This window comes from Aythya marila, assembly GCF_965140915.1.
Source record: "Aythya marila genome assembly, contig: HAP1_HAP1_SCAFFOLD_1143, whole genome shotgun sequence".
NCBI lineage: Eukaryota > Metazoa > Chordata > Aves > Anseriformes > Anatidae > Aythya > Aythya marila.
In genome coordinates this window covers 1-13,909 of record NW_028137786.1, presented here as the reverse complement: position 1 = coordinate 13,909, position 13,909 = coordinate 1, and the positions used below count along the sequence as shown (strand labels likewise).

The following is a 13,909-nucleotide window of genomic DNA, read 5'->3' as shown; positions in this document are numbered from 1 at the left end:
CCTAATTAACGCCCCCCCCTCTCCCCGCAGCCGCGGTGCCGCAGCCGTTCCCCCCCCACGCCCCCCCCCTGCCCCCCGCGCCCCCCCCCCAGGCGGCCTCCACCCCCTCGGCCTCGCAGCCCCCCCCCAGCGCCCCCCCCGCGCCCCCCCCGCCGCCGCCGCACGCAGCCAGCCCCGTGCAGGTACCGGGGGGGGGGGGGGGGCAAAATTTGGGGGGGGGGGCAAAATTGGGGGTGGGGGGGCCCAAATATTAGGGGGGGGTCCAAAATAATGGGGGAGGGGGCCTGAAGTTGGGGGGGGGTCCCAAAAATTGGGGGAGGGGTCCTCAAGTTGGGGGGGGGGGCTGGAATAATGGGGGGGGGGCAAATAATAGGGGGGGGTCCCTAAAATTGGGGGGGAGACCCCAAATATTTGAGGGGGGGCCCCACAATTTTGTGGGGGGGGTCCTAAATATTTGGGGGGGGGTACTAAATATTTGGGGGGGTCCCAAGGATTTAAGGGGGGGCCCCAAATAACTGGGGGGGGGCAAATGTTTAAGGGGGGGTCCCAAAAATTCAGGGTAGGGCCCGAAAATAAGGGGGGGGGTCCCAAATATTTAAGGGGGGGGCCCTAATAATTTGGGAGGGTCCCCAAAAGTGGGGGAGGGGCCCTAAATATTTGTGGGGGGGTCCCAAAATTAAGGGAGGTGTCCCCAATATATGGGGGGGGGGTCCCAAAAATAAGAGAGGGTCCCAAATATTTGTGGGGGGGGTCCCAAATAATTCAGGGGGGTCCCCACAAGTGTGGGGGGGGGTCCCAAAAAGTGTGGGGGGGCCCCAAATATTCCAGGGGGGGCTCCCCAAATATTTAAGGGGGGCCCCCAAACATTTCAGGGGGCTCCCAAATCTTTCGGGGGGGGGTCCCAATATTCCAGGGGGGGCTCCCCCAAATATTGGCCCCCCCCTAAACCCCCCCTTTCCACCCCCCCCCCAGCCTCAGGGGGGGGCGCAGGCCCAGCAGGGTTTGTTCCACGTGGCCGGGACCCCCCCGGCCTTGCCCCCGCCGCCGCCCCCCCCCGCGCCGCCCCCCCCCGGGGCCCCCCCCGGGGCTCAGTCCCCGCAGGGGGGGGGGTTCGGGGGGCCCCCCCCGCCCCCCCCGCCCCCCCCCGGCGCCGCCGCCGCCGCCGCCGCCGCCGCCGCCGTCTACGCCCTGCACGGGCTGGGCTACGGGGGCATGGCCCACGTCGGGCAGGTGGGGGCACGGGGGGGGCAGGGGGGGGGCAGGGGGTCATGGGGGGGTTATGGGGTCATGGGGGGGTCGGGGGGTCACTATAGGGTAAGGGGGTTGTGGGGTCATGGGGGGTTATGGGGGGGCACAGGGGGGGTTATGGGGGGGGTTATGGGGTCACGGGGGGGTTATGGGGTCGGGGGGGGGTTATGGGGTCACAAGGGGGCACGGGGGGGTCATGGGGGGTCATGGGGGGGGTTATGGGGTCATTGGGGGGGTTATGGGGTCGGGGGGTCACTATAGGGTCAGGGGGGTTATGGGGTTATTGGGGGTTATGGGGGGTCATGGGGGGGTTATTGGGGGTTATGGGGGTTGTGGGGGGGTTATGGGGTCACGGGGGGGTCACGGGGGTGGTTATGGGGTCGGGGGGGTCGGGGGGTCACTATAGGGTCAGGGGGGTTATGGGGTGTTATGGGGTCATTGGGGGTTATTGGGAGTCATGGGGGTTGTGGGGTCATAGGGGGTCATGGGGGTCATAGGGGGGTTATGGGGTCAGGGGGGCACAAGGGGGGTCGTGGGGGGGTTGTGGGGTCATTGGGGGGTTATGGGGTCACTATAGGGTCATGGGGGGGTTATATGGGGCCAGGGGTCATTATGGGGTGAAGGGAGGGTTATGGGGTGGGGGGGGACACAGGGGGGTTGTGGGGTTATGGGGGAGGTCATGGGGTCACTGTAGGGTCAGAGAGGGGTTATGGGGTCATTGGGGGGGGGTTATGGGGTCAAGGGGGTGTTATGGAGGGGTTATGGGATTGGGGGGGGTTGGGGGTCTTTATAGGGTTGTGGGGGGGTGTTATGGGGTGGGGGGGGGGCTATGGGGTCAGGGGGGGATCACAGGAATGTGGGGGGGGGCTATGGGTCATTTATGGGGTGGGGGTGCCCACGGGGGGGGGCACTGACCCCTTGGGGGGGGGGTTATGGGGGTGACAACGCCCCCCTACCCCCGTGCTGACCTTGGGGGTCCCCCCCTCCCCATTTTTCCTCCCCCCCCCAGGCCCACGTGCAGCCGGGGCTGCCGCCGGCGCCGCCCCCCCACGCGGGCGCCCCCCACCCCCCGCAGGTGATGCTGCTGCACCCCCCCCAGAGCCACGCGGGGCCCCCCCAGGCCGGGGTGCCCCAGGGAGGGGGGGTCCCGGCCCTGCCCGCCTCCACCCCCGCCCCCTACACCTACATCGGGCACCACCAAGGTGAGGCCGGGGGGCACCCCACGGTGCTGTGGGGCAGCCTGGGGCACTTATGGGGCAGCCCCATGGTGCTATGGGGTACATCATAGTGCTATGGGGCAGCCTGGGGCACTTAGGGGGCAGTCTGGGGGACTTGTGGGGCAGCCTGGGGCACTTACGGGGCAGTCTGAGGCACTTATGGGGCAGCCCCATGGTGCTATGGGGCAGTTTGGGGTAGTTATGGGGCAGCCCCACAGTGTTATGGGGAGCCTAAGGCACTTATGGGGCAGTCTGGGGGACTTATGGGGCAGCCCCACAGCATTATGGGGCAGCCTGAGACACCTATGGGGCAGCCTAAGGCACTTATGGGGTAGTCAGAGGCACTTATGGGGCAATCATGATGCTATGGGGCACTTATGGGGCAGCCCCACAGCGCTATGGGGCAGTCTGAGACACTTAAGGGGTGGCCCCATGGTGCTATGGGGCAGCCTATGGGGCACACTACAGTGCTATGGGGCACCCCACAGCGCTATGGGGCAGCCCCACGGCGCTATGGGGCGCCCCACACTCACCCCCTTCCCCCTTTTTCCCCCCCCAGTGCAGTCCCACCCGTCCCAGCAGCTCCCGTTCCACCCCCCGGGGAACTGACGCCGGCTCCAGGCAGCGCCGCGGCCCCGCCGCCTTTTCTATTATTTATAAGAATTAGCAAAAGGGAGGGAAACCGCCCCAAAACGAGGGCGGGGAGGAGAAGGAGGAGAAGGAAAGAAATGGGGGAAAAACGAGGGGTTTTGGGGGCGCCCCTCCTCCACCACAAACAACAACCAGGGAGCCGCCGCTGCCGCCGCGCTCTGGGACTTTTTATTCCGTTCAGGAGGAAAAAAAAAAAAAAAAAAAAAAAAAAAAGTTTCAAAAAAAAATGCAAAAAAAAAAAAGAAAAAAAAGTTTAAAAAAAGAACAAAAAAAAAGGCAAAAAAATAATTAATAAAACCTTAAACTAAACTTAAACCGTCCACGGTGTCGTTGGGGGGTCTTTGTCGGGGGCGGTGGCGGGGTCACCATCGCGGGGTCACCGTCGCGGTGTTGTCACCGTCACATTGTCACCGTCACTGTCGCGGGGTCACTGTCCCAGGGCCACCTTCACAGTATCAATGTTGTGGTGTCACCGTCAGGTTGTTGTCACCGTCACAGTGTCACTGTCACCATCAGGGTACTGTCACCATCACAGTGTCACCGTTGGGGTGTTGTCACCATCACGGTGTCACTGTCACAGTGTCACCCTCATGGTATTGTCACTGTCATGGTGTCCTAACTGTCAGGGTGTTGCGGTGTCACCATCACGCTATTGTCACCATCACAGTGTCACCGTCAAGGTGTCCTAACTGTCAGGGTGTCACCGTCACAGTGTTGTCACCATCACAGTGTCCCCATTACGGTACCATCAGTGTCAGGGTGTCACTGTCATGGCATTGTCACTGTCAGGGTGTCACCACCAAGGTGTCCTAACTGTTGTGGTGTCACTGTCCCAGTACCATTTCTGTCAGGGTGTCACAGTCATTGTGTCACTGTTGTGTCACCGTCACGGTGTTGTCACCATCACAGTGCTCTAAGTGTCACGGTATCACCGTCAGGTTGTCATGGTCACGGTGTCGTTACCATCGTGGTGTCACCATCACGGTGTCCTAACTGTCATGGTGTCACCGTCACAGTGTCACCGTCACGGTGTTGTCCCCATGGTGGTGCTCTAAGTGTCACGGTGTCACTGTCAGGGTGTTGTCCCCATCGTGGTGTCACCATCACGGTGTCCTAACTGTCATGGTGTCACTGTCACGGTGTTGTCACCATCACAGTGCTCTAAGCGTCCCGGTGTCACTGTCAGGGTGTCACTGTCACAGTGTTGTCACCATCAAGGTATCCTAACTGTCACTGTGTCATCGTCACAGTGTCACCGTCATGGTGTTGTCCCCATCATGGTGTCACCATCAAGGTGTCCTAACAGTCACGGTGTCACCGTCACGGTGTTGTCCCCATGGCGGTGCTCTAAGCCTCCCAGTGTCACTGTCAGGGTGTCCCGGTCCCGGTGTTGTCGTCCCCGTCACGGTGTTGTCCCCGTCCCGGTGTCGTCCCCGTGGGTGTCCCCCCCCCCCCTCAGCCCCACTTGACAGCCTGGTCCTCGGGCTCCATGGGCAGGGTGCTGGTGACGACGCCGGTGCCGATGGTGCGGGAGCCGTCGCGCAGGGTGAAACGCTGCCCCTGCTCCAGGACCATCGGCTGCCGCAGCAACAGGCGCAGCGCCGCGTCCTCGCCCGGCATCACCAGCTCCTGGGGGGGGGCACAGCGGGGATGTGGGGCTGGGAGGGGGCTGGTGGGGTCTGGGGGGGGTTGGGGGAGGGGTGGGGAGGGGGTGGGGGGTGGGTGTGGGGCTGGGATGGGGCTGGAGGGGGTGTGGGGGGAGCTGGGGAGGGGGTGGGGGGTGGTTATGGGGTGGGTGGGGGGTGGGTGTAGGGCTGGGGGGGGGCTGGAGGGGGCTGGGGGGACATGGGGTGGGTGTGGGGCTGAGGGTGTGGGGCTGGGGGGTGGTTGTGGGGCTGGAGGGAGGGCTGGGGGGTCGGGTGTGGGCCTCAGGGGTGGTTGTGGGGCTGAGGGAGGGATGTGGGGCAGGTGTGGGGCAGAGGGGGGACATAGGGCAGGTGTGGGGCTGGGGAAAGGTTGTGGGGCTGGAGATGTGGGGCTGGGGGTTATGGGGTGGAGGACGAGGATGTGGGGCCGGGGAGTGGTTGTGGGGCTGGGGGGGAATTTGGGCAGGAAATTAAGGGGTGGAGGATGAGGAGGATGTGGGGCAGGGAGCTGTGGGGCAGGCTATGGGGCAGGGATGTGGGGCAGATGTGGGGCAGGAGCGTGCGGGACAGGCGGTTGCGGGGCAAGGCATGAGGCAGGGAGCTGTGGGGCAGGGAAACGTGGGGCAGGGGGGTGTGGGGCAGGCTGTGGGGCAGATGTGGGGCAGGCTATGGGGCAGCTATGGGGCAGCACCTTGCCGGGGGGCAGCAGCACGCGGCAGGCGATGTCCCAGGTGTGGGAGAACATGACGGGCATGTAGTGAGCCACGAACGGCTTGTGGCGGCCCCCCTCCTGCGGGCTCAGCACGTACACCTGGGGGGGAAACAGGCTGTGGGGCTGCCCCATAGCTGCCCCATAACCACCCCATAGCGGCCCCATAGATGTCCCATAGTGGCCCCATAGCAGCCCCACATCTACCCCATAACCACCCCATAGCAGCCCCATAGATGTCCCATAGCAGCCCCATAGCCACCCCACATCTACCCCACATCTGCCCCACATCTACCCCATATCCACCCCCCCTGCCCCACACGCGCCCCCCCGCCCCATATCCACCCCCCCCGCCCCACACTTGCCCCATATCCACCCCACATCCCACCCCACACCCTGTCCCCGCCCCACATCTACCCCACATCCACCCCACACCCACCCCAAACCTACCCCACCTCCTGCCCCATATCCACCCCCCCTGCCCCACACGTGCCCCCCCCGCCCCATATCCACCCCCCTACCCCACACCTGCCCCATAAGCACCCCACAACCACCCACCTCCTGCCCCACATCCCGCCTCCCCCCTGCCCCACACGTGCCCCTCCTGCCCCATATCCACCCCCCCCTGCCCCACATGCGCCCCCCCGCCCCATATCCACCCCCCCCGCCCCACACCTGCCCCACATCTACCCCACATCCACCCCACACCCACCCCAAACCTACCCCACCTCCTGCCCCATATCCACCCCCCCTGCCCCACACGTGCCCCCCCTGCCCCACACGTGCCCCCCCCGCCCCCCACGCGCCCCCCACCTGCGCCTCGACCTTCTGGTGCGCCCGCATGGTGCCGGGTTTGCCCATCACCATCCCCCTGCGCACGTCCTCGCGCTTCAGCCCCCGCAGCAGCGCCCCCAGGTTGTCCCCGGCCTCCGCCCGCTCCAGGCTCTTGTGGAACATCTCGATGCCTGGGGGGTGTGGGGCAGGGTTAGGGGGCAGGGTTAGGGGGCGGGGGTGTGGGGCTGGGGGGGTAGAGGGCCGTGGGGTGGAAGCTGGGGGGCTGTGGGGCAGGGTTATGGGGCAGGAGGTGTGGGGCTGGGGGGGTAGAGGGCCGTGGGGTGGAAGCTGGGGGGCTGTGGGGCAGGGTTATGGGGCAGGAGGTGTGGGGCTGGGGGGGTAGAGGGCCGTGGGGTGGAAGCTGGGGGGCTATAGGGCGGGGATATGGGGCTGGGGTGTGGGGCTAGGGGGTTATGGGGCAGGGTTATGGGGCTGGGGTGTGGGGCTGGGGGGCCATAGGGCCGTGGGGTGGAAGCTGGGGGGCTGTGGGGCAGGGTTATGGGGCTGGGGTGTGGGGCTGGGGGGCTCTGGGGCCATGGGGTGGAAGCTGGGGGGCTGTGGGGCAGGGTTATGGGGCTGGGGTGTGGGGCTGGGGGGGTAGAGGGCCGTGGGGTGGAAGCTGGGGGGCTGGGGAGCCGTGGGGCAGGAGCTATGGGGCTATAGGGCCACGTGGCTATGGGGTTAGGGGGCTATAGGGCCATGGGGCGGGAGCTATGGGGCAGGGTTATGGGGCTGGGGGGCTATAGGGCCACGGGGAACGGGCTGGGGGGCTGTGGGGCGGGGGATATGGGGCTGGGGGACTATGGGGCCATGGGGCAGAAGCTATGGGGCTGGGAGGCAGGAGCTGTGGGGCAGGATCCATGGGGCAGCAACCACAGGGCTGACCACATAGGCCTTATCCCATGGGTCTGACGCTGTGGGGCTGGTTCTATGGGGCCGATCCCATGGGTCTGACGCTATGGGGCGGATTCTATGGGGCAGGCACTTATGGGGCAGCCACTATGGGGCCAGAACCACGGGACAGGATCCATGGGGCTGGCACCGTAAGACTTATACAAGGGATCTGACGCTGTGGGGCTGGTTCTATGGGGCCAATCCCAGGGGTCTGACGCTATGGGGCGGAATCTATGGGGCAGGCACTTATGGGGCTGACACTTATGGGGCAGACAAGGAAGGAAATCAGCGCTATGGGGCAGGAACCACGGAGCTGACACCATAAGACTTATCCTATGGGTCTGACGCTGTGGGGCTGGTTCTATGGGGCCGATCCCGGGGCTCTGACGCTATGGGGCGGATTCTATGGGGCAGGCGCTATGGGGCCGATCCTGTGGGGCAGGCACTTATGGGGCTGACACTTATGGGGCAGATACCACAGGGCTACTACTGTAAGACTTATGCTGAATCTGACGCTATGGGGCTGGTTCTATGGGGCCGATCCCGGGGCTCTGACGCTATGGGGCGGATTCTATGGGGCAGGCACTTATGGGGCAGGCTCTGACCGGTGACCACGGAGCGCAGGCTGCGGTTGTAGCCCAGGAACTCGCACTCGTCCCCCTTGCGGATGGTGCCGCGCTCCAGGGTGCCGGTCACCACCGTGCCGCGACCTGTGGGGAGAGGGGAAAAAATCTATGGGGCAGGGTGTGGGGCAGGGTGTGGGGCAGGGTGTGGGGCACGGGGACGTACCGGGGATGGAGTGCACGGCCTCGACGGGCAGCAGGAAGGGTTTGTCCAGGTCGCGGGGGGGCAGCGGGATGTGGCTGTCGATGGCCTCCAGCAGCCGCAGCACCGAGTCGCGGCCCAGGGCGGGGTCACGGCCCTGGGGGGGGGGGAGATGTGGGGTGATGTGGGGCAGGGTGTGGGGCAGGGGGGGTGGGGTGATGTGGGGAGATGTGGGGCAGGGTGTGGGGCTGGGGGGGGTGGGGAGATGTGGGGCAGGGAGTGGGGAGATGTGGGGTAGGGAGGTGTGCAGTGATGTGGGGAGATGTGGGGTGATGTGGGGCAGGGTGTGGGGCAGGAAGGTGTGGGGAGATGTGGGGTTGGGTGTAGGGTGATGTGGGGTAGGGGGAGGTGTGGGGCAGGGAGGCATGGGGCTGCTATGGGGCAGCCATGGGGCCATTATAGGGTCGCTATGGGGCAGCTATGGGTCGCTATGGGGCCATTATAGGGTCTCTATAGGACTGCTATGGGGCAGCTATGGGTCCGACCTGCAGGGCGCAGAGCACGGACTCATTACAGGGTCACTATGGGGCAGCCATGGGATATCTATAGGGCAGCTATGGGGCCATTATAGGGCCGCTATGGGGCAGCTATGGGGCAGCGATGGGTCGCTGTGGGGCAGACCTGCAGGGTGCAGAGCCCACGATGACGGGCTCATTATAGGGCCACTACAGGATCTCTATAGGGCCACTATGGGGCAGCCATGGGGCCATTTTAGGGCTGCTATGGGGCAGCTATGGGGCAGCTATGGGGCAGACCTGCAGGGCGCATAGAGCGGAGCCCACAATGATGGGCTCATTACTGGGTCCCTATGGGGCCATTATAGGGCCGCTATAGGGTCATTACAGGGCTGTTGTAGGGCCGCTATGGGGCAGCTATGGGTCGCTATGGGTCGCTATGGGGCAGACCTGCAGGGCGCAGAGAGTGGCGCCCACGATGACGGGCTCATTACAGGACCACATATTGGGTCATTATAGGGTCGCTATAGGATCGCTATAGGGCCGCTATAGGGCCGCTATGGGGCAGCTATGGGGCGCTATGGGGCAGACCTGCAGGGCGCAGAGGGCAGAGTCCACAATGACAAGCTCATTATAGGGTCACTTATCGGGTCATTATAGGGTTGCTATAGGGCCGCTATGGGGCAGCTATGGGGCAGCTATGGGGCCGCTATGGGGCAGCTATGGGTCGCTATGGGGCAGCCCTGCAGGGCGCAGAGGGCGGAGCCCACGATGACGGGCTCATTACAGGGTCATTATAGGGTCACTATAGGGTCTCTATAAGGCCGCTATGGGGCCGCTATGGGGCAGCTATGGGTCGCTGTGGGGCAGACCTGCAGGGCGCAGAGGGCGGAGCCCACGATGACGGGGGTTTTGTCGCCGTCGAAGCCGAACTCCGCCAGCAGCTCGCGCACCTCCAGCTCCACCAGCGGCAGCAGCTCGGGGTCGGCCACCGCGTCCGCCTTGTTGACGTACACCACCACGTGCTGCACCCCCACCTGCCCCACGCCGCCCCATAAGTGTGGGGCGGACCCACAAGTGTGGGGCAGACCCACATGTGTGGGGCGGACCCAGTGGGGCGGGGTGGAGCCGTGGGTGTGGGGCTCGGAGCCATAGGAAGGGGGCTCAGAGGCGTGGAAATGGGGTTTGGAAGGACACAAGTGGGGCTCGGACCCACATATATGGGGCCCAGACCCATAGATGTGGGGCAGACCCATAGATGTGGGGCTCAGACCCACGGATATGGGGCTCAGACCCAGAGAAAGGGGGGTGGGGTGACAGATGTGGGGCTCGGAGCCATGGAAATGGGGCTTGGAGTGACACAAGTGGGGCTCGGACCCATAAGTGTGGGGCTGGGACCCATAAGTGTGGGGCAGACCCATAGATGTGGGGCTCAGATTAATAAAAACAGGGCTCAGACCCATATATGTGGGGCTCAGACCCATAGATAGGGGGCTCGGAGCCATGGAAATGGGGTTTGGAATGAGTCAAGTGGGGCTCAGACCCATAAGTGTGGGGCTGGGACCCATAAGTGTGGGGCAGAGAACCCCCCAACCCCTCCCCACAGCGCCTCCCAGCCCCACAGCGCCCCATAACCCACCCCATAACACCCCATAGCACCCCGTAACCCACCCCACACCCCACCCCCTGCCCCATAGCGCCCCATAGCCACCCTATAACACCCCGTAACCACCTTATAGCACCCCATAGCTGCCCCATATACGCCCATAACACCCCATAGCACCCCATAGCTGCCCCACAGCTCCCCATAGCTGCCCCATAGCCACCCTATAACACCCCATAACCACCCATAGCCACCCCATAACCCACCCCACACCCCACCCCCTGCCCCATAGCGCCCCATAGCCACCCCATAGCCCCCCTATAACACCCCATAACCACCCCATAACACCCAATAACCACCCTATAGGACCCCATATCACCCCATAACCCACCCCCTGCCCCATAGCACCCCATAGCCACCCTATAACACCCCATAACCACTGCATAGTGCCCCACAGCCACCCCATAGCGCCCCATAACCACCCTTTAACACCCCATAGCTGCCCCACAGTGCCCCATAGCTGCCCCATAGCACCCCATAGCCCCCCTATAACACCCCATAACACCCAATAACCGCCCTATAGGACCCCATATCACCCCATAGCCACCCCACAGCACCCCATAGCGCCCCATAACCTGCCCCATAGCTGCCCCACAGCTGCCCCACAGCTGCCCCACAGCCCACCTGCTTGGCCAGCAGCAGGTGCTCGCGGGTCTGCGGCATTTGCCCGTCGGTGGCCGCCACCACCAGGATGCAGCCGTCCAGGGGGGCCGTGCCCGTGATCATGTTCTGGGGGAAAAAAGGGCGGAATTGGGCAAAAAGAGCAGCGGGGGGGGGAAGGGAAGGGGTGGGGGGGGAGAGGGAGAAAAATTGGGGGGGAGAGGTCAAAAATAGGGGGAAAGAGACCAAAAAAATGGGGGGAAGGACCCAAAATTGGGGGAAAAAGACCCAAAAAATTGAGAGGAAAGAGCCCAAAATTGAGGGAAAGCCCCCAAAAAAATAAAGGGAAGGACCCCAAAAAATTGGGGGGAAAGAGACCAAAAAATGAGGGGAAAGACCCAAAACTGGGGGAAAAAGACCCAAAAAATTGATGGGAAAAATCCCAAAATTGGGGGAAAAAGACACAAAATTGAGGGAAAGCCCCCCAAAAAAATAAGGGGAAGGACCCTAAAAAAGACAGGGGAAAGAGACCCAAAAAATGGGGGGAAAGACCCAAAACTGGGGGAAAAAGACCCAAAAATTGTGGGGAAAGACCCAAAATTGGTGGAAAAAGACCCAAAATTTGGAGGGGAAAGACTCTAAAATTAAGGGAAAGACACAAAGAATTGGGGGGGGGAGGGGGGAAGAGCCCAAAATTGCTGAAAAAAGACCCCAAAATTGTGAGGAAAGAGCCCCAAAGGGCCCCATCCCAACCCCAACCCCTCCCTGACCCCATAACCCCAAACCCTGACCCCATAAGGACCCCATAACCCCCAAACCGCCCCCAAAACCCCAAATCCGACCCCATAACCCCAAATCTGACCCCAAAACCCCCCCACCTTGATGGACTCACCTTGTTTTAAGCCACCGACACCCCAAAATCCTGGTGCCCCCCTCCCTTACCCCAACCCCATTCCCCTCCCTGACCCCATAAGGACCCAATAACCCCAAATCTGACCCCATAAGGACCCTATAAAGCCCCCCCAACATTTTAGGGACCCCCCCAATATTTTAGGACCCCCACTCACCTTGTTTTGGCCCACCAATGACCCCATATCAAGGCATCCCCATACCCTACCCCAACCCCATTCCCCTCCCTGACCCCATACCCCAAACCCTGACCCCATAAGGACCCCATAACCCCCAAACCGCCCCCAAAACCCCAAATCTGACCCCAAAACCCCAAATCTGACCCCAAAACCCCCCCACCTTGATGTACTCACCTTGTTTTGGCCCACCAATGACCCCATATCAAGGCATCCCCATACCCTACCCCAACCCCACTCCCCTCCCTGACCCCATACCCCAAACCCTGACCCCATAACGACCCCGTACCCTAAATCCTGACCCCATAAGGACCCAAAAACCCCAAATCTGACCCCATAACCCCCCCACTTTGATGGACTCGCCTTGTTTTAAGCCATCAGAGTGCCCATATCCTGATACCCCCATACCCCACACCTCCCCCATTCCCCTCCCTGACCCCATAGCGACCCCATAACCCCAAATCTGACCCCATAAGGACCCTATAAAGCCCCCCCCAATATTTTAGGGACCCCCCCCAATATTTTAGGGACCCCCCCCACCTTGTTTTAAGCCATCAGAGTGCCCATATCCTGGCACCCCCATACCCTACCCCAACCCCACTCCCCTCCCTGACCCCATACCCCAAACCCTGACCCTATAACGACCCCATGACCCCAAAACCGCCCCCAAAACCCCAAATCCGACCCCATAACCCCAAATCTGACCCCATAACCCCCCCACCTTGATGGACTCACCTTGTTTTATGCCACCGACACCCCAAAATCCTGGTGCCCCCCTCCCTTACCCCAACCCCATTCCCCTCCCTGACCCCATAGCGACCCCATAACCCCAAATCTGACCCCATAAGGACCCCATAACCCCCAAACCGCCCCCAAAACCCCAAATCCGACCCCATAACCCCAAATCTGACCCCATAACCCCCCCACCTTGATGGACTCACCTTGTTTTAGACCACCAATGACCCCATATCAAGGCATCCCCATACCCTACCCCAACCCCACTCCCCTCCCTGACCCCATACCCCAAACCCTGACCCTATAACGACCCCATGACCCCCCCCCAAATATTTTGGGGCCCCCACCTTGATGTACTCACCTTGTTTTGGCCCACCAATGACCCCATATCAAGGCATCCCCGTACCCTACCCCAACCCCACTCCCCTCCCTGACCCCATAGCGACCCCATACCCTAAATCCCGACCCCATAACCCCCCCTCAAATATTTTGGGGCCCCCACCTTGACGTAGTCGGCGTGGCCGGGGCAGTCGGTGTGGGCGTAGTGGCGCCGGGCCGTGCTGTACTCCACGTGGGCGGCGTTGATGGTGATGCCCCGCGCCCGCTCCTCGGGGGCGCTGTCGATGGCCTCGTAGGGACGGAACTGAGCCCCCCCCGCCTCCGACAGCACTGGGATTGGGGGGGATTACAGGGGATTAAATGGGGTTTAATGGGGATTTATGGGGGTTTGGGAAGGGATTGGGAGGGATTAGGGGGGATTGGGGGGTTAGGAGGGGTTAGGGGGGATTAGGGGGGGATTGGGGGGGTTAGGAGGGGTGAAGGGGGATTAGGAGGGATTTAGGGGGGGTTAAATGGGATTAAATGGGGTTTAATGGGGATTTATGGGGTTTTGGGGGGATTAAGAGGGATTTAGGGGGGTTAGGAGGGATTTGGGGGGGTTAAATGGGGTTTAATGGGGATTTATGGGGTTTTGGGAAGGGATTGGGGGGGTTAGGAGGGGTGAAGGGGGGATTAGGAGGGATTTAGGGGGGTTAAATGGGATTAAATGGGGATTTATGGGGGTTTGGGGAAGGGATTTGGGGGGATTGGGAGGGATTAGGGGGGATTGGGAGGGTTAGGGGGGGTTAAGGGGGGATTAGGAGGGATTTGGGGGGGTAAATGGGATTAAATGGGGTTTAATGGGGATTTATGGGGTTTTGGGAAGGGATTGGGGGGGATTAGGGGGGATTGGGGGGGGTTAGGAGGGGTGAAGGGGGGATTAGGAGTGATTTAGGGGGGTTAAATGGGATTAAATGGGGTTTTGGGGGGGATTAGGGGGGATTAAGGGGGGATTAGGAGGGATTTGGG

At 62.5% G+C, this 13,909-nt stretch overlaps 2 protein-coding genes across 2 annotated transcripts; one reads left to right on the top strand and one right to left on the bottom strand.

Annotated features, from left to right (window-relative positions):
• Positions 1-92: 92 nt before the first annotated feature.
• LOC309890515 (uncharacterized protein) lies at positions 93-3,163 on the top strand (the record flags this gene model as incomplete). The annotated part of the gene is made up of 4 exons (XM_082784941.1): positions 93-182; positions 973-1,230; positions 2,258-2,450; positions 3,025-3,163. Coding segments are annotated over 4 exons (591 nt in total), but the record flags the coding sequence as incomplete, so codon positions are not given.
• A 112-nt stretch (positions 3,164-3,275) lies between these two features.
• TUFM (Tu translation elongation factor, mitochondrial) lies at positions 3,276-13,231 on the bottom strand (the record flags this gene model as incomplete). The annotated part of the gene is made up of 8 exons (XM_082784942.1): positions 3,276-4,745; positions 5,454-5,573; positions 6,285-6,436; positions 7,805-7,909; positions 7,989-8,121; positions 9,352-9,516; positions 10,767-10,871; positions 13,065-13,231. Coding segments are annotated over 8 exons (1,121 nt in total), but the record flags the coding sequence as incomplete, so codon positions are not given.
• Positions 13,232-13,909: the final 678 nt, after the last annotated feature.